General features: G+C 44.6%; 1 protein-coding gene across 1 annotated transcript in view; it reads right to left on the reverse strand.

Annotated features, from left to right (window-relative positions):
- The window catches only part of ZDHHC8 (zDHHC palmitoyltransferase 8), a 247,052-nt gene that overhangs the window by 63,358 nt on the left and 163,502 nt on the right, over positions 1-20,192 (reverse strand). The window contains exon 2 of the mRNA XM_078667919.1: positions 130-251. Coding sequence (XP_078524045.1) covers positions 130-251 — 122 coding nt within the window. The remainder of the gene's footprint in view (positions 1-129; positions 252-20,192) is intronic.

The following is a 20,192-nucleotide window of genomic DNA, read 5'->3' on the forward strand; positions in this document are numbered from 1 at the left end:
TTTTGTCTGATATCCATTTGACCCATGTACATAGCCATTGTGCATTCTGATTACCTTTATTACATACCATTGTCTCCACAAGAACCACTGTTTCTTGCTGCATAAAACACACAGGCACATTTTGTTTACCTCGTGGGTAGACGCCGGGGTCCATGAATGTAGCCATGCTAAAGTTAGCAAGCACGAACAGGAAGACGACGCCATTGTAGAGCGGGACAACAGGGGAGACTTCTCTCGTTAACCAAGGGCACCTGCCGACAAAAGAAGAGAAAGGAGGTTAAGGTGGGTTCCAGGTAGCCAACACATTCAGCCTAAAGCTTTTCCAATATGGCTCCCAGCAAGAGAGTTCCTGCTCATGTTTATGCCTAAGCCGTCCATCCATACCTGCAGAAGGGCACAGCAGAAAACGTTCTCATACTTTTATCAGGTGCAGGGGTGCTGGTGTCCAGGAATGCATATGCAAAAGTTAAAAAAATGATCTCTCTAAAAAAGGTACACCTGTCATTGCTTTCCAGCTAGAGCTACACCAACGTTTCATGGCCTTTTTTAGCCCAAACACAAAAATAAAATAGGTTTAAAAGACTCCAGTCACTAGTTTACCAGCCACCATTTTGGCTAAGGCCGACTTCCTGCTTCGGGTCATCATACAGCATGTTATGGGGAACATCTATTACGACGCGGTGTTTACATCGCACTACCATTACAACGCTGGTTTTACAACGCAAGTCGTTACCACGACTTGCGCTGGAGGGCGCTCTAGGCTAAGGAATAGTAGATTTACTATTCCAACACCTTCCCTACTGTACGTAGGCTGGTGTTGGAATAGTAAATTTTACTATTCCTAAGTCCAGCACCCTACGGCGCAAGTCGTGGTAACGACTTGCGTTGTAAAACCAGCGTTGTAATGGTAGTGCGGTGTAAACACCGCGTTGTATTGACATACAACCCATGTTATACCACAATCACAGACTGAAAATAGCAAATTGAGCTAAACTGGCCCTGTATGGGTTACTGTTTCTGTCTGTTGTGTTCAACACTGCTGCAGTAATGTTTCAAATTTCACCCACAGGAGAACTAGGCAGGGCTCATCCACTTTCTGTCCCATTGATCAGCCCAACTTACCAGCAATATGTTTCTGGTGCCGACGTGTTTCGGCACCACCCGCACGTATATTTTACATATTCGTGGTGCTGATGCAAAGCTTCTATGAGCAGCACTACACAGACAATATGTCGCTGTATTATGAGATTAGATGCACATATTAGATAGAATAACCTCTGCCAAGCGTTACAAGGATATTACAGTGGACTTGAAATGACCATAGACAGGAATGAGGCCAAAGTCAGAGTCAGAGCCAAAGTCAGAAGCTTATAAAACTCTGAAAAGACTGGCAATATCTTTTTATTGTACATCAGAGGGTTTTTCATCCCTTATAATACAAAGTCAGACCGTTACATTCCTCCTCCCTCCAAAGGCTCAATCTTTTGCCTCTTGTTGGGTAAACATCCTTTACAACGAGGATGTTACCCCGCAGTACCGTTACAACGCGTCTTTTACAACGCAAGTCGTAACCACGACTTGCGCTGGAGGGCGCTCAAGGATAAGGAATAGTAGATTTACTATTCCAACACCTTCCCTACTGTGCGTAGGCTGGTGTTGGAATAGTAAATTTAACTATTCCTAAGTCCGCACCCCTACAGCTCAAGTTGTGGTAACGACTTGCGTTGTAAAAGACGCGTTGTAACGGTAAGCGTGGTAATACCACGCGTTGTACCGTCATACATCCCTCTTGTTGTTTTATATAAAAAGAGTTTGGTTGCAGATTTGTAGGGTAAACGTGAAATATTTAATGCAAAATTAAATACACCAATATGTAGCTAGGAATTTGTTGCGAAAACACATTTCATGTTGGGCACTTTAACAAATGGCTGTGGTTCAGAATATATTTGTGACATGGGCAGAGTTTCTTCCAGTGGTTTGGGTAACACTACACAGTTCATGGTGTCTCGGAAGTCACTAATGTTTGGAGCATGCGCAAGCATCTCTATCTTCAGACTGGTGTCTTTGTAACGAACATCCATCGATAAAGTGCAATACGCGGATGCTCGCTGTTTAATAGTATTAAATCTTTGGTTGACACAACATGGCTGCCCTCGCCCATACATAGGTCCCCGGTCTCATTTCCTGCATGCATTCATTAGCAGAACTGAGCAGAGATTTCAATATTTTTAGCACTATTGCAAATTTACTTCATTTGTTAATGGTAAAAACGTCAACCATCTCATAAAGACTGATGACTGAAGTGTGCTGGCTGTGTTGTCCTTTGTGACAAAATACCAGATGGACGGCAATGTATACTAAAAGCTCGAAAGAAGCACAGTAGAAGGAAAAAATCTAAAAATAAATCTCTTTAAAATGAAACTTGTTAGTTTGGCAGTCTTTATTTTTCATCGTTACTAAAAAGGTCTCCATTAAAATTCAAAAATCCATATGGCTATTTGGGAGGGTCCCTATAATCAGCTGGTAGTGTAATTAATCATTGCTAGAAAATAAGTCAGATGGTTTGAGCTATTCTAGGGGATTTGAAGAGATTTAGTCAGTCTGACGGCGGATATACGTTAATACCATTAGTAAGACCCTACAAGATGAATTACTAAGTTGGCTAATATAAACTGCTCTGATGTGGGCAGGGCAAAAAGGAAGCATTTAAGATCTACTTAAATATGTAAGCTAAACACACTTTGCAGACATATTGCTCCTGTGGAATACGGTCACTTAGATTCAGCAGTTAAGCAAAACGTACACTAATCTGTCACAAGAACATATCTTTGCAGTATATTTTGAGGCATCATCAAAATCAAATATAGTCTTTATGTAGGCATTTATGTGGGATAAGGGATCATTTAGTAAGACACATCTCCATTCTACCACAAAACTCGTTAGTAAATGTAAACAGAGTGGGTTGAATTAAGCCCTCAAATCGAAATGGCTCCAAATTATTTGGGATCAATTTTAGCTCTACATCATTGGTGCAGCTTAATCCGAAACTATAACTAAAATTATTCAAGCGCAGCATGTACAATCAATTATGCTCCTGTATATACACTTAACAGTATTCTCAGATTTTTTTTAACCATATTTTATTGGCTTTTAGACATCATCAATAAACATGAACAATCCCAGTTTCATATCTAGCTTGACAGAATTCTCTGATGTAGAATATTCTAGACTATGCATGCAAATTTCATGATATATACTTCTACTGAAAATTGTTGATCATGTTAATGGTGTAATACCCAGAGGGATGAGTACGTTTGTATATTTTATGGTTTAAAACAGGAAAAGAGATGGACGTAGATTAGACATACCTTCAGACTAAAAACGACTGCATTGTTTGCTGCTAAGACCATGTTTTTAAAGTTCAATTAAGTCAGCCAGAGAAGCAAGTTTATTCTACATTCAAACACAGAATAAGTATTAGGCTTTAATGTTGTAAAATATTAAACATCAGATTACGGATTTTAAATCATTGAACTAATTCGATTTTACAGTGTGATTCCTTCATACTGTATTAAGAATAGTTTTATGTTTCATACTAGGTATATTTGTTTAATTTTTGTTTGAAAGTCTATAACCAAACCTACAATATCATGTATGACGAAACTCTAATGAAAGAATGTAGCCTCATAAACCACATTTCGGGGTTACCAAAAGTTGCCAAGAATTTCTGTACCTCTATCAAGCACTTTGCTTCCTTTCCTTGAAGACTTTAAATAGGGGTGGCCTTAGGCATGTGCAAGCTGTGCACCTGCACAGGGCCTCCAAACCCCAGGGGCCACCTCGCCAATATATATCCTTAATATAATAATCCTCTGAGGATGGATACATATTTGTGTGGCGGCCCCAGGCAGGGATTTGGCGGACTCCGGCTCTGTTCCTCTTCCAAACACACTGACCACCCCCCCCCCCACCTCTTCACTGGCCTCCGCGCTGCGCCCCGCCCGGACCCCCTCTTTCGGGGTTCCATAACTACGCTCCCTGCCCAGGGCCCCCATGAGCCTAGAGCCGCCCCTGCTTTAAATATAACAAATATTTATTAAAACACAGTGAGATCTATGGGTACATTAAATGCAGTGAATTTTAGTGTGTTTCTTGTTACCAATCATATCACAAATGTGTTACAAAATAAAATACAATATTACGATATTAAAACAGATACTTCCTCTGAAAATAGGTCTGTAACATGCCTGATGCTGGAGCAGTTGGAGATAGGCGGAATGGACACAGTGTTGCTGCCGGTGTGGCCTGTCTGAGATTTGTTTGCATAGTAAGCGACGCTCTAAAGTATAACATGTGTTTACCATGCGTGTTATACCTAATGTTTTGTTGAGTTTGTGGCCCCTCATGTCAAGTGCAGTAAATGATCACTCTAGAGCCCAATCAATGGCACGTGTGTCTGTCATCAAAGTGGCAAAGTGTCTACAATAAACACCTTTGACCAAACGCCTTGCGTATCTTTAATAGGTGGTAACCCATGCCTCATCCACATTGTTTGGGTGTATAGACGTCTGTGTATTACCACCTGCTTCAAAGATAATCATTTCACCAACCTTAAAAAGATTAAAGCTGATGAAGGCCCAATGAGGATTGAAAACATTATTTTAAAACCAGGCTCTGCTTAATTAGATCACTCGATCACTTTTTTGTTATTTTATATTGGTATCAACCTCACCTTTTAAAAAAATCTTAAATACCATCAATGCCTATTTTAATGTATTTATTACATTTTATAACTTTTAATTGGAATCCTTCGATACTGTATTGCACTTGCACGTTACTTTTGGAATTTATATGTATGAATTGTGATGTTTTTCTTACTTGTGCTTTTATGGTCCTATTGGCCGAAATAAAGAATTCTTGAATTGAATTGAAAACATTGACCTTCAAACCATCCCACTGCCCTATTAACCCCTTGCCCACGGCCGGAATTCCGCTCCTGTGCGGCGAATTCCGATCGCGGGCGTGGTCATGACGGCCCCCAGCCGTCATCAGCACACGAGTACTGTGTGCCATGACGGCCGGGGGTCGTCATCAGCATGGAGGGGGTTAAAATGGATTATCAGCCCCTGAAACCAATATCTCAGGAAATGCACAGAGTGCGTACAAGAAAATGGAAGACTATGAGTGGCCACTGGAGCCCTAGACTGTGTGTCACGGTTGCATCTTAACAGCCTACACAGCAGATGGAAAATCTTGCCTTTATGCGGCATTCTAAAGACCCCACTGTGCCCAGCTGGCATGGGCTCTCTATTTACTTAGAATCAAGCCAAATGGTTCTGTTGTTCTTGCGGTGCAGCCTCTGGCTGGCACAGTTATCTCATCCTCTCAATCACAAGATGGGCAAAGCACTCTCTAGGGGCATTCTGCATCCGTCCATTGACGTCAGCGAGCTGGCACTGCCGCGGGCATCTGCTCGCCAGTCGGGCAGAAATGTGTGTGCAGACACAAGCAGAGAAATGGGGAACCCAGGAGTGGCAACTTCATCTTCCCCATGTGGAACTCTATCTTAGCTCCTCTAGAACCCCCATAGTCCCTCAAACACTGAACTTTCAACTTCCCTCAAACAGAGCCCCTTTTTCTCCACAGGTGGACCCCCACGTCTTCCTTTCCATGAAACCTTTATCATCTCTCAAGCCATGGAACCCCCCCCCAGGTGCCCCTCTTAAAACCCCTCACCTTCTCCTAAAGTTTCTTCTTCTCTAAAACAGCACCCCCCAACTTCCCTCAGAGGACCCCATCTCCTTCACACAGAACCTCTTTCTTTCCTCAAACGTGGAATCCCTCAACATTCCTCATGTAGAACTCCCATATTTACCTTATGCTCGCCCTATCGCCGACTCAGCAATGCGGCGAGCGCAAGGTAAGTTTTTAAATTTTTTTTATTATTAAATTGTTCCTATCCGGTCGTCTGTCGACTCCCACCCCCACCATGCCCCACCCCGCCCTACCGCACTTACCTGTACCAGCCGCGCCTGCTGCCAGGCTATGGTCAAGCGAAGCATTGTGCTGATAACAACACTTGGACCAGAATAGTAAGTTCAGCAAACATGTATTTGATTGAAATTTTTAAAAGGGGAAACAACTTCACTGCAATGTTTAAATATGTTTAGAGATATTTAAACATTGTCAGCTTAATAGAATAACAGCTAGATTCATGAAAGACCCGTTTTGCGAGTCTATAATAGCGATTCATAAGGAATCGCTATTACAGACTCGCAAAACGGGATTCATGTAGGAATCGCAATATTTATTGCGATTCCCACCGATTCCTTATTTGCGATTAGCAATTAGCTAATCGTAAATAAGATTGCGATTTCAAGGGTGCCAGGGTGTCCAAAGGAGACCCTGTAGCAGCCCTGATATGCAAATTTACACAGGTGTTGCGCACACACATGTCCAAAGGACATGTGTGTGTAACATGCAATTGAGAAAAATGCACTAAAGTGCTTTTTTCTATTTTTTCGCTATTTACCACGAAGTCAGACTTCGTGGTAAATAGCGACCAAAAATTGCGAATTCGCAATGTAAAAATGGTTCATGAATTGCATTTAAGGAATCTCAAATAGAGATTCCTTACATGCAATTCCTCGCAAATGTGCGAATTCTTTATTAGCGAATTTTGCATTTGGGATGATGAATCCCAAATGCAAAAAATTGCACTCGCAAAGGGCCAGATTCTCAGAATCTGGCCCTTTGCGAGCCCAATTGAGCTTGATGAATCTAGCTCTAAATGTTTAAAATTCTGTGGGTCCTGATGATTTTTTGTTTTGATTTGTTTTTACCGGGGTTGGGGGAGGGGGCAATGGCGCGGCATTTAAAAGTTTAGGACCACTAGCCTAGTGTTTGCTGCTCTACTGACAGCCCTTTCTAGCATGTCTACTGCCCTGAGTCTGTAGGCAGGTGGCCAAATTGACTTCTCAGTTCTACCATCCCTAGTGAATTTCCGACCGATAGAAAAGAATCTGTATCAGTCCAGCTGAACCATCTACTATTCTACAGATGAATTTCTAATTCTTTTCCTTTGAACTATAAAAGCTTTGATATCTAGTCGCTTCTGAGGAATTGATCTCTTTACATATTAATTTTGAATGACATTTTCTTTGTACCATAAAAGCTTTGATAGCCAGTGGCGTCTGGGGAATTGCCTCTTTGCAGGAAAGATGGACATATATTTGGGTGTGTTTTATCACAGCTCCGGGGGGCGGGGGGGTTGATGTGTGAATGGAGTTTCACAAACTGCAGTGCATTCAACGAGAAAAGTGTATCTAGACCCAACGGGAAAAAACCTTTACAACGCAACTTTTACAACGCACTACTATTACAACAAAACTTTTACAACGCAACATCCATTACAACGCATGTCTTTACAACGCAACCATTACAACACATGACACTACAACGCACACCACTACAACACATGTCATTACAACGCAGTCATTACAACGCATACCATTACAACGCATACCAGTACCATCCAACACTTACCCTACTGTTGCACCCCCTGGAGTTAGAATAGCAATTTTACCCCTACACTATCCAACACTTACCCTACTGTTGCACCCCCTGGTGTTAGAATAGTAATTTTTACCCCTACACTATCCAATACTTACCAAACATGCAATGTAATGTAATGCGTTGTAATGGTATGCATTGTAAAGGTAGTATGCGTTGTAATGGAATGCGTTGTAAAGGTAGTTAAAAAATATTCGTTGTAATGGCATGCGTTGTAATGGAATGCGTTGTAATGGATGTTGCGTTGTAAAAAATGCATTGTAAAGGTATGCGTTGATACGTTGTAACGTCATACATCCAGACTCAACCATGGGGGACTTTGGGACTGAATCATCTGATATGGACCATTAGAGGACTTATTGTAACCTAAAAGCGATGTAGTAGTTTTCAAAGTTTAGAAAAGGAATGTGTTGTACCCACTAAGCTCGAGGGCGTCACATCAACCCATAAAGATTATAAATGGAAATGGGAACAAGCATTGCTAAGTACAACAGAATGTCTCCCCTATCTTTGGGAGATTGCAATCTTAGATGTGCAATGTCATTTTAGAAGAGCAATGTGGGGTGGTTTACCAGCCATTAAGAATGCCATTACCTATCCATTCATTTCTTGGTAGAATTTTGAGGGAGCCGGTGGCGGGGGCATGGAGAGTTGGAGAGGTTTATCAAGAAAATTGTCATCTTTGTTGAGGGTTTGATGGGGCTTTTGTTTTGGGTTACGGTGGTCATTGAGATGCCCAAATATTTCAAGGATGATGTACTCTGGCCCAGCCCTGGTCTTATTTTCAAGACAGCGTATGTTGGGGTATAATTTAGGACTTTTCCAGATTCACTTTCTATACCAAGATGCCAGATTTATGTAAACCTCTCAGAATTAGATAGCTTTATGCATAAATCATCAGATTATGCTAAAATTTCACTTCATAATTGTTAAATATTTAGGCCATGATTTACTTTATTCCTGAACCTTTTCTTTTTTTTAATATATTTCTTTTTATTGAATAAATACAAAACAAGGCATATACAGTATCCAAGATTGCATAGACTCAACCAGGGTATTTCTGAACCTTTTCAAAGAGAGTTTCAAATTAAAATGTAATAGTGATAGTGGGCGTCCTGGCTGGAGCCCCTTCGTAAATGGAAGTCATTAGATTGGGTCCCATCGACTAGGGAGCACGCCTTTGAACTGCTTGGAGAAAATGTGGAAATAGGATGTGCCACTCAAGTGCTTGAAGCAGGAAAGACCATTCAAGTCTCCCTGTGGCCTTCTTTGCATCAAGGGCCACAGCACACACATGACTCATCTGTTTTGTCGGTGAGTGAGATGGTGGTAGATGTGTTCTAGCGTGCTAGTTGGCCCGGTGAAGCCGGCCTGGTCATGTTTGATTAGAGAGGGTAATAAGACTCCCAATCTGGTGGTAAATATTTTTACTAAAATATTATTTTTAACCTGACAGCTTTTATATTTTTGGACAAAGTTGGTGTCTCTATCTTTTTTTTTTGGTATAGATGAAATGATCACTTCAGAAAGAAAACTCTTGAGCACCCTTGCGCTGTTTGTTCTTAGAAAAATTGTGCTCACTTTACTTTAAATTAAATATATAAGAGCTTTGCAAAACTTTTCAGGAACTACGTCAGGGCCAAGGGTTTTCCCTTTCATCATATTCTTAACAGCTTTCTTCATTTCCTCTTAGCTGAAAAATGAGCTTTCAGCCTGCGGCAAAGTTTGAACTCAATCTGACACTGGTTGAAGGAAGTCAATCTAATTTAGGGAAGGTTGGCGTTTACATCAGTAGAACTTTTCTAGTTTGGCTTGATATGATTTCAGCAATCTTTTTGCACTTTTGTGTACGGACGTTATGTTCATCCGTAGCAGCTGCAATCTTGTAGTATTTTTTTTAATACTTTTATTGTGTCTAGCTAACATTCTGCCACATCTTTTTCTTCTAGTTTTAAAGAAACACAGGAATCCTCTAGGTAGTCAAGGACCAGGGGTGACAGTATTATAAGGCAACAAGGGTTCTTAACTTAATTTGATACTAAAAAAGCAATTAATAAATTATAGACAACAATGTGTACTAAAAGCCAAAAAGTATCCAGCCGGACACTGATTTAATCAATGTAAGAAAATCAAAAGGGATAAGGTGAACAATTATACAGTGGGTTACAATCCTGTATCCAATACATATATCACATAAAGGAAAAAACCAAGACAAGTGAAAAGGAGGTAAGTCCAGGCAATTTTAAAGTGAGGGGACGCTTACTTAAAGAAGTTTGAGAATAGCCTAGCTATCCCCATGTAGTAAACACAAATTATTGACACAATGGAAAGACTGGTGTGTAACTACATAAACAGTCCTGGCTTTACTGTGAACTATGGCGTGTTCTGCTCCAAACCAGCATTCGTTGTTGAATTTTATTCAGAGCTCGCTTAGCAGACACAAAACAACTTCATATTTTGCTTCCGTTAAGATACCTGTAAGTTTTTTTTTTTTTAAGTGCTCTGAGCCCTGGTCCACTTCTTTTTCCTTCTATGGCATATTTCAATTATTTTGCTTCTTAAGTTTCCTTGGGGACACCCCTGATGTTTCAGGGCTTTGCCTTAAGCTTGCTATTAAGGGACAATCCCTGCATGAACATGTTCACATATTTCCTAAAGACTGAGTTCTTCAGGAGGGAAGTACTCCACTTCCATCTTCCTTGTCTGGGTGAAGGGGACTCATCAGCAAAATGACAGTTTAGTGCCTGATCAGAAAAAGCTACAGGGAAAACTGTTGTTTAGCACACTTTGGAACAAGAGAGTTTGTTCGCCAGACAGTGGTCAAGATTAGCGGTGTTGTGTGGAAGTTATGTTCTTTGAGCTGCGGGTGGTCACTTCCATGGGTCTCCAAGTCTCTGATTTGAGCCAATTTCTTGGCTTAGCTATGTTTTTTTCACAGACAGAATTTTGCATTTATTTTCTTATTCACTGCTGGGTTGGCTTGACCGGCTTTGTAGTCGAGTAAGACCTCAGGCGTCCAAAAGAGCGAGGAAAGTGGTGCATGAGAGAATGCGTTCCCTGGGGTCTGTCGTGGCCCACACGCCATACGAAGCTTCTACCCGCATCCTCTATTGTAACTGGCCACAGAAGTGGATCTAATTTAGCATTCTGCAGCCCAGGAAAGCTCATTCTTGGTCACCCCAAGGCTTCAAGGGCTGCGCCAAAGACCGCAAAGGGTTGAAGAAGAATGAGGACTGAATAAAGATGTTTCAGGGGGCAGAAAATAAAATTATGATTATTTAACAACTAAATGCCATCGATACCGTCCTGTGATGTATTCCTATAGGTTCTGAATCGATCCCCCTATTCCTGACCCTATTCTGGTTAAACAAACCAACAAGTTAACTAGCAGTCAGCCCATGAGGCAGAAAACCCCCATGATGCAGATACCGTTATCTGACGCAGTCACACTACGGCACAGGAACGTGTTATCTGATTAGGTCATAACGCTTGCGATCTAATTAGACAAGCGATATTCCTCCAGCCCCTGATAAGGCATACGGAGTTCTCATAACAAATCAAACCTATGACAACCTGGGCAAAACCCTGCGGCCATTGTTTTGATTTCACCGAGAACTTCAGCAAAAGAATGTGCTAACGAGCAAGTCGTATGACATCCTTATTGACGTATCTATGTCCATCCTTACGTCAATCTCGGCACCTTAAAGGTATAAATATTACCGATATTGCCCTATGCAAACACACGCGGTGGTGACGAGACGGAGCAGCCATACTTGCCGAAGCCCAGAGCAGAGCAGACCCCGCTGGCACAGCCCCGCCTTCCTGACGCGCTGAAATCGAGCAGCTGCCCATTTCTCCTGCCGAGAAATCCAGCACCGGCGCTTCCGGGTAGCCCTCGCAGGCAGCCTGGAATATCGAGACCAGAGAGAGAGATACCATCCCTCATTCAACCTAGATTCCAGGTACAGAACTGAATAACCCCTCGCAGAGAATTCTTTAGTTATTCACTTGGCAAAAAACAAACTTAACTTAAACTGTAACTTTCTATTCCCGCCCACGTATTAGGCTTAGGTCAGGGTTTCTTTGGAAATAATTCATCAGGGGAATTTACCTCTAATGCGATTTGGAAAACACTTCTCCAGTTAATCTGCAATTAAAATGGCTGGGATTACACTTCCAACACTCGAGATCATAAAGAGAGGTATTTTTGGGGTGTTACAGTTAACTATTTTTTCAATCACTCAGGTCTGCTAAAACTCATCTGCTTGTTTCCTAGGTGTGATTTTTAGCCTCCCTAAGGTTTTGCTTTTGTGACAGTTTCTAATTCTAATGTTGTATGCATTATTTATCAAATATACTGTATCAATGTTACTTTTGCAACAAGATTCTGCATTATTGTTCTTCTACACTTCTGTTTTTATTTCTCATCACCAGTGCTTAATTTGAGCCAGTGGTTTCTGGTGCTCGGCACCGGCATTTAATTGTCAACACCACTTCTTGTGACAGTCTGCCACAAGGTGGCACTGTTGGGCTAATTCAGAGAAGAACAACAACAGCAGTTAATTATTAATTCAATATACATGAAAAATTACTATCACCCTAATTATCTCTTTCACTCCATTCGCTGTATGATATATATTTTTTTTATAAGTAAGCATAGTTTGTTTCCAATTTTTTTATTTGCATTTTTTAAAAACATATTTAAGTTGTACAGGATTTACAGTTCAATCAACATATGTATATTTCTTACAGCTGCAGCGATAGCACCTTGGTTGTTATGGTTAAGTCAGAATTCAAATTGAAAAGGCATTTTTGAGTTTTTTTAATAACTTTGATGCCATTCAACATATCTGTACAAAACGTTTCAAAAACGTACATCCACTTTAAGTTCTTCATGGACGGTTTGGAACAGACTCGTCAAAAGAGGGAATAAAAATAGGAAGGAGGAAAATCCCAAAAGCGACATTTGCCATTTTAACGCCCATAGGATTCCTCGATATAGAACAACCATCTGATCAGAAATAAAGGAAACTTGGCATGCAAATAGAACCTTACTCAAGGAGTGCAGTTTCTTGCTTTGCTTTAAATCTGTTCAGTAGTTGTCAAGAAATTAGCATGTAAAAAGTGTTGTGATCTGTGCATTAAGTGGTTGCATTTTAGAGATATCTGGACCATTAATCAGACACCCAACGTGGATTCGCAAATCCATGGAGGATTCGCAAATTCTATTTAATAAAAATTGAAGGCACAACATTGAATGCGGGAGCTTTTCTTCCCTTCTCGGTTGTGGATTTAAGACGCCATCGCACTCTGCTTTGGCTGGCTTTGACAGAAAACTACTTTTTGCTTCCACCTCTCACAGTGTACCTAGCACTGTGATGGTAAAAAGAAAACGAGCATTACAAGGCCAACCTACTCCAACCCCAAGATCCATGTGGTATTGTCATGTATACTATTGTGGCTCGTGAATAGTTGACCCTCGCTTGGTCCTGGGAACCCAGGAAGGGTGAAGAATTCACAAAGACAATATTTTATTTGCCAAACCTGTAAAAGAATAAAAGAAGAAAGCCACAAGGAAGCAAGCAGGGAGCAGGACCTGGCCACAGTTCAGTCCCTGCTGCCAACCCTCGCTGCCCCAACCACTGGTCAAGCACTGTAGGGGTTGCCCGCCAGCTGTGCATTGGTGCTATGCGGCTAATCCCTGCTGTGCAGTAATGAAGGCCTTGTGCAGTAGGGGGTGGTATGATGCAGCAAATTGGACCCATGCCCTGGCTTTGCGAGGCTGTCCGCACCTTGCATAGGCAAAGTCTGTGTGCAGTGGGGGTTGGTCACATGCTGCAAGTTGGACACATGGCCTGTGTGCCTGTGGTCATGCACCTTGCATAGCCAAAGTCTGTGTGCAGTGGGGGTTGGTCACATGCTGCAAGTTGGACACATGGCCTGTGTGCCTGTGGTCATGCACCTTGCATAGCCAAAGTCTGTGTGCAGTGGGGGTTGGTCACATGCTGCAAGTTGGACGCATGGCCTGTGTGCCTGTGGTCATGCACCTTGCATAGCCAAAGTCTGTGTGCAGTGGGGGTTGGTCACATGCTGCAAGTTGGACACATGGCCTGTGTGCCTGTGGTCATGCACCTTGCATAGCCAAAGTCTGTGTGCAGTGGGGGTTGGTCACATGCTGCAAGTTGGACGCATGGCCTGTGTGCCTGTGGTCATGCACCTTGCATAGCCAAAGTCTGTGTGCAGTGGGGGTTGGTCACATGCTGCAAGTTGGATGCATGGACTGTGGTCATGCACCTTGCATAGCCAAAGTCTGTGTGCAGTGGGGGTTGGTCACATGCTGCAAGTTGGACGCATGGCCTGTGTGCCTGTGGTCATCCGCACCTTGCATAGCCAAAGTCTGTGTGCAGTGGGGGTTGGTCACATGCTGCAAGTTGGACGCATGGCCTGTATGCCTGTGGTCATCCGCACCTTGCATAGCCAAAGTCTGTGTGCAGTGGGGGCTGGTCACATGCTGCAAGTTGGACGCATGGCCTGTGTGCCTGTGGTCATGCGCACCTTGCATAGCCAAAGTCTGTGTGCAGCACGGGCTGGTCACATGCTGCAAGTTGGACGCATGGCCTGTGTGCCTGTGGTCATGCGCACCTTGCATAGCCAAAGTCTGTGTGCAGTGGGGGTTGGTCACATGTTGCAAGTTGGATGCATGGACTGTGGTCATGCACCTTGCATAGCCAAAGTCTGTGTGCAGTGGGGGTTGGTCACATGCTGCAAGTTGGACGCATGGCCTGTGTGCCTGTGGTCATCCGCACCTTGCATAGCCAAAGTCTGTGTGCAGTGGGGGTTGGTCACATGCTGCAAGTTGGACGCATGGCCTGTGTGCCTGTGGTCATGCACCTTGCATAGCCAAAGTCTGTGTGCAGTGGGGGTTGGTCACATGCTGCAAGTTGGACGCATGGCCTGTGGTCATGCGCCTTGCATAGCCAAAGTCTGTGTGCAGTGGGGGTTGGTCACATGCTGCAAGTTGGACGCATGGCCTGTGTGCCTGTGGTCATGCACCTTGCATAGCCAAAGTCTGTGTGCAGTGGGGGTTGGTCACATGGTGCAAGTTGGACGCATGGCCTGTGTGCCTGTGGTCATCCGCACCTTGCATAGCCAAAGTCTGTGTGCAGTGGGCGTTGGTCACATGCTGCAAGTTGGACGCATGGCCTGAGTGCCTGTAGTCATGCACCTTGCATAGCCAAAGTCTGTGTGCAGAGGAGATTCGCTTCGAATGGAGGGCTTGGCACCAGGTCCGGCCGAAGGACAAACATTCTGGCCCATTCATGACATGAACGGCCAAAGGCAGTGCACAACTGAGGCGGCCTGTCCGAGGAGGCTTGGCTGCAGACCTGTCCGCGTGGTCCAGTCCGCGTGGTCAACTCCCTCTGGCTGGGCGCAGCAGAGTTTGGCTGCTCAAGGTGGGTTGGGGGTATGCGGTATACGAGAGATAACAAAAAAAACTTTAATTACTTTTGATCTCATTTAAATTACAATAGAACCATTAGGTTTAGAAAAAAATTAAACAATTGCTGGTCGCTACCATTAGCCAATTAAATATTTATTTTCAGATGTTATCTGGGTTGGAACCTGCCAGTTGCCACACCAACATTCTCGAAATAGAAATTAAGAAAACAGCCAAAAGAGGCTCACAGATTTAAAAAGAAACTTACTAATGTAGAAGCAAAAAACACTCACTAGGTTTAGGGCTGGTGCTAAACTGTAGGTAAAGGGGCATTGTTACTCCACCCCCTGGTAATATGGCGACTCTGTTGCCCCCTGCTGGCGGTGCACGAGGCGCCCAGATAGATTTGCCTTTACTGCAGCCTGGCCTGGTTTCCATGTTCCAGTAACATCCAAAGGGAGGCAGGGTTCCCAGTTCGAAATCCTTTGCATCAACTGAGACAGACTTCGTTGCCAACTCTACAATGCCACAAAGAAAATGATTTGGATGATTCATGGACAATCTTCAATCTACAAGTCCTGCAGTCCCTGCCTGTGTTGCTGATCACCACATACCCTACAGCTCATCCACGCCTGGCAGGTACGTCATGTGAGATATTACTTGCACGTGACGTGTGACCTTGGTCTATGCAGGGGTCACGTCAACACTACAGCAGCTGTGGTTCTTTACCATAACAACTCCCCACAGCTGCCACTTACACAGGGGGTATTACGGGGAGAAATATATATGTGGGGCCCTAAAATAAGGGTAAAGACTCAGTACAGGGGCTCTCCCCTCACCCCTCCATACATGCTGAGGGAACCATCAGCTATTCCATTCCCCACCACCAGGAACACCGTTCCCTCCACACCTCTGCTCCTCAGTGTGACGCTAGAAAGCTCCGGTGACATCATAAAGCTCCGAAGGCAGAAAAACTCTGAAGCCATCATAATACCCTGAGGACATCATAAGCTCGGATGACATCATAAGCTCGGATGACATCATAAAGTCGGATGACAAACTCGGATGACATCATAAGCTCGGATGACATCATAAAGTCGGATGACAAACTCGGATGACATCATAAGCTCGGATGACATCATAAAGTCGGATGACAAAGTCGGACGACAAATTCGGATGACATCATAAAGTCGGACGACAAGCTCGGATGACATCATAAAACTCGGATGACATCATAAAGTCGGATGACATCATAAAGTCGGATGACAAACTCGGATGACATCATAAAGTCGGATGACATAAGCTCGGATGACATCATAAAGTCGGATGACAAACTCGGATGACATCATAAGCTCGGATGACATCATAAAGTCGGATGACATCATAAAGTCGGATGACATCATAAAGTCGGACGACAAATTCGGATGACATCATAAAGTCGGATGACATAAGCTCGGATGACATCATAAAACTCGGATGACATCATAAAGTCGGATGACATCATAAAGTCGGATGACAAACTCGGATGACATCATAAAGTCGGATGACAAACTCGGATGACATCATAAAGTCGGATGACATAAGCTCGGATGACATCATAAAACTCGGATGACATCATAAAGTCGGATGACATAAGCTCGGATGACATCATAAAACTCGGATGACGCCGTTTAGTTCGAATGAGGTCCAGTTTCCTGTGATCTCCAGGAAAGAGGGCGGGACTCTGCTTGGCATTGTACCAAGGCCCTGTGTGTGTCCCAAAGCCAAGGATCCCGAAGCCACACAGGTGCTCACAGAGGATTACTTCCACACATGGAGTAGATATCGGATTTGGGTTTTCTTGTAATTTAAGAAGAAAGATAGAAGGACTCTTGGAAATCTAGGGCAGCCCTAGTTTCCTCTGTGCATTGTATGTGCAAAGTGTACACAAGTCCCAGCAGGTGGAAATGTTTGTATTAATAAGATTACTGAAGACGAGCGTGCACCAACTAGGACACTCACTTCTGCATTTGTTTAACTTTATGTTCATCCATCTGGAGAGGGGGCCACGAGGAAAGGATCCCAAACCTAGGAAGAAGTCTGGAGAGCCGAACAATACTTGGGTGCAATGCATGTTAGGGAAGAAACCCGCCTAGGTTTGCTAGAATGCCTGCTCTGCCCTTTGACATGGGCCACCCCCGATGGGTGGGTCCAGGCTGTTTGGCATGTGCATAGTCCGTGTCTATAAAGGCACAAAGAAGCTAAAACGATAGACCTGGCCACTGGGGGTGTGTGCTGATGTGGTGGTCCCCGGGTGAGTGTCGCTCCCCTCCACCCCCGGCCACGAGAGGGGCCTGCACATATGTGGCACTTTCTCTGCCATTGCACCCTGCAGTGATAGATCACAACAGGTATGTGCACTCACGTGGTAGTCGCTCGTTGCTCCCCTCCCCCACCGCCACGCTAACCGAGCACTGGGGGTGTCTGCGCTCCAGTCTGGGTCTCTGGGTCAATCTATACAGTCTGTCGCTGAAAGCGTCGGCCAGGGCCGGCTTTAGGACAGTGCGACTGGTGCGGCCGTACTGGGCGCTGACCTGTGTGTGTGTGTGTGGGGGGGGGGTCGCTGTGACTTCAGGTGGGGCGCTGTGTTTAGCAATATCTTATGATAGGAGAGACGAGGGGCACTTTTGCAGGTGGTAGGGAGAGAATCCGAGGAGGCAGTCTTAAACGTGGGGGCGCCAAAAGAGATTGTCGCACCGGACACCACCAGCGGTAAAGACGGACCTGCTATACATGGGGTACGGGCGCCTGTACCCCATGAGTCTTCAGACGCCTGTCACTAGCGGTGACCTCTAGGTGTCTGGGGCGACCTGTTCTTCTCAGCAGTGTGTCTCACCCCTGCACTGAGGGGTCTGTTCTGGGGCTCGCCTCAGCATGGTTGGTTTCCCTGAGAGGGAGGGAGAGAGAGAGGGAGGGCGGGAGAGAGGGAGGGAGAGAGAGAGCAGGCAGAGAGGGAGAGAGGGAGGGAAGGAGAGAGAGAGAGGAGAGCGAGAGGAGAGCGAGAGGAGAGAGAGAGAGAGGCAGAGAGGGAGGGAAGGAGGGAGAGAGAGGAGAGAGAGAGAGGAGAGCGAGAGGAAAGAGAGAGGCAGAGAGGGAGGGAAGGAGAGAGAGAGAGAGAGAGAGAGAGAGGAGAGAGAGAGGAGAGCGAGAAGAGAGAGAGAGGCAGAGAGAGATGAGAGAGAAGAGAGAGAGGCAGAGAGAGAGAGGCACAGAGAGAGAGAGGCACAGAGAGAGAGAGGCAGAGAGAGAGAGTGAGGCAGAGAAAGAGAAAGAGAGAGCAAGGCAGAGAGAGCAAGGCAGAGAAAGAGAGGGCAGAGAAAGAGAGAGAGAGGCAGAGAGAGAGAGTGAGGCAGAGGGACAGGAAGAGAAAGAGCGAGGCAGAGAAAGAGAAGAAAGAGAGAGCGAGGCAGAGAAAGAGAGAGCGAGGCAGAGAAAGAGAGAGCGAGGCAGAGAAAGAGAGAGCGAGGCAGAGGGAGAGGGAGAGAGATGTGAAGTGAAGGGTGTACAGAGATAGAGCCCACTCTGGGGAGTCCGCTTGAACAGATGTCCTAGGCAGAGACAGGCCGGTTTCCAGGCAGCTCACACACCTCTAATGGCTAACCCAGACAAAGCGCCCCCAGCACGCCCAGCCTGTACAGACTGGGGTCAGCACCAATATAATGCTCCATAATTGGGGTTTTAATGCTAAACCAGGCAGACAATGCGGGCCTGGGCATGGCACCCTAATGGAATAACCAGCTAAATCAGGAAAGGTCTGAATATGCCAGGCTGCCGAGCCAGGGGCGTCATGCAGGCACCGGGGTGTGGAGTTGGAGGTTGGGAGAGAAGGTGGGGAACCCTTCATGTGCCCTCAGCAAGTCTGAAAGACCCATTCTGCAAGGAGCCCCATCAGTTACCCGCTGGTGCTCTAACACTACAAGCTCCCACCCGGTCAATGCCTCCCCGACGTGGCTGTATGTCCATGCGGCCCTTGAAACTGGCAGGAAGGCACATGAATACCTCCATTTATTTGAGGAGGGGACCAGTGCTTAATTTATTAATCCAATATATACTATAAATGACTAATACTTGCCACCCAAGTCCTTGCGATAGCTTTGGGGGCCTGGAATAGTCCGAGTCGCGACACAGGCAGGAGGAGTGTGCTGGTTAGTAGTTGTGTTGGGACTGTGATAATACAAATTAGGCACAGGGGACAGGGCATTAAGTGGGCCGGGTCCGGCTGGTGCTCAGCACCGGCAGTTCTAGAAAAAAGGCGCTGAGACGGGTCCCTATCGGGCTCTCCATTTTTGCCCTCACCCTCAGTGAAAAATGTAGCGTTACTCCCCTTTTAATCCCAACAGAGCTAGCCGGAACCTCTAAACCACCCCTTGAACCTCCATTTTCCAGCACATCCTTATTACACAACCCCTTATATCTTCCTTTAATCTAACCCTAATCCAACCTTTGAACCAAACTTTAACCTCAACCCTAATCCCTATAAAAATGTTAAAAATAACACCTTCCCTTACACTTATGCGTACACGCACCTACCACAAACCCAACCCCAACGCCTAAACCTGAATCTATCCCTTGCTTCATCCATAACTCTTGCCCTTGTCCTCAGCCTTACCTATATTTTGACCATAACTAGTAAAATGGGAAACATCCTTTACAACGCAACTTTTACTCCGCACTACCATTATGACGCAGCTATTACAACGCAAGTCGTTACAACAACTTGCGCTGGGGGACGCTGCAGGATAGGGAATAGTTTAATTTTCTAGCCAACACCTTCCCAACTATCCACGGGGACTGGAGTTGGAATAGAAAATTAAACTATTCCACTATCCAGCGCCCCCCAACGCAAGTCGTTGTAACGACTTGCGTTGTAAAAACTGCGTTGTAATGGCATGCGGAGTAAAAGCACGCGTTGTGATGACATACATCCAGTAAAATGGAACTATCATGATCACTCACACCATACCTTACTCTCACCGCCATTTCCTGTTCACACCATCATCTAACCTTGAACTTCAACCCAAAACCACCTATTACACCAACCTTAACCTAAGCGCTTTTTCATAAATTTTTTTAAACATTTTTGTATATACTGCTTTTTATAGTCAGTTAACTTTTTTAATTCATTACTCTACCATTTCGGGGG

Source organism: Lissotriton helveticus, chromosome 11, assembly GCF_964261635.1.
Source record: "Lissotriton helveticus chromosome 11, aLisHel1.1, whole genome shotgun sequence".
NCBI lineage: Eukaryota > Metazoa > Chordata > Amphibia > Caudata > Salamandridae > Lissotriton > Lissotriton helveticus.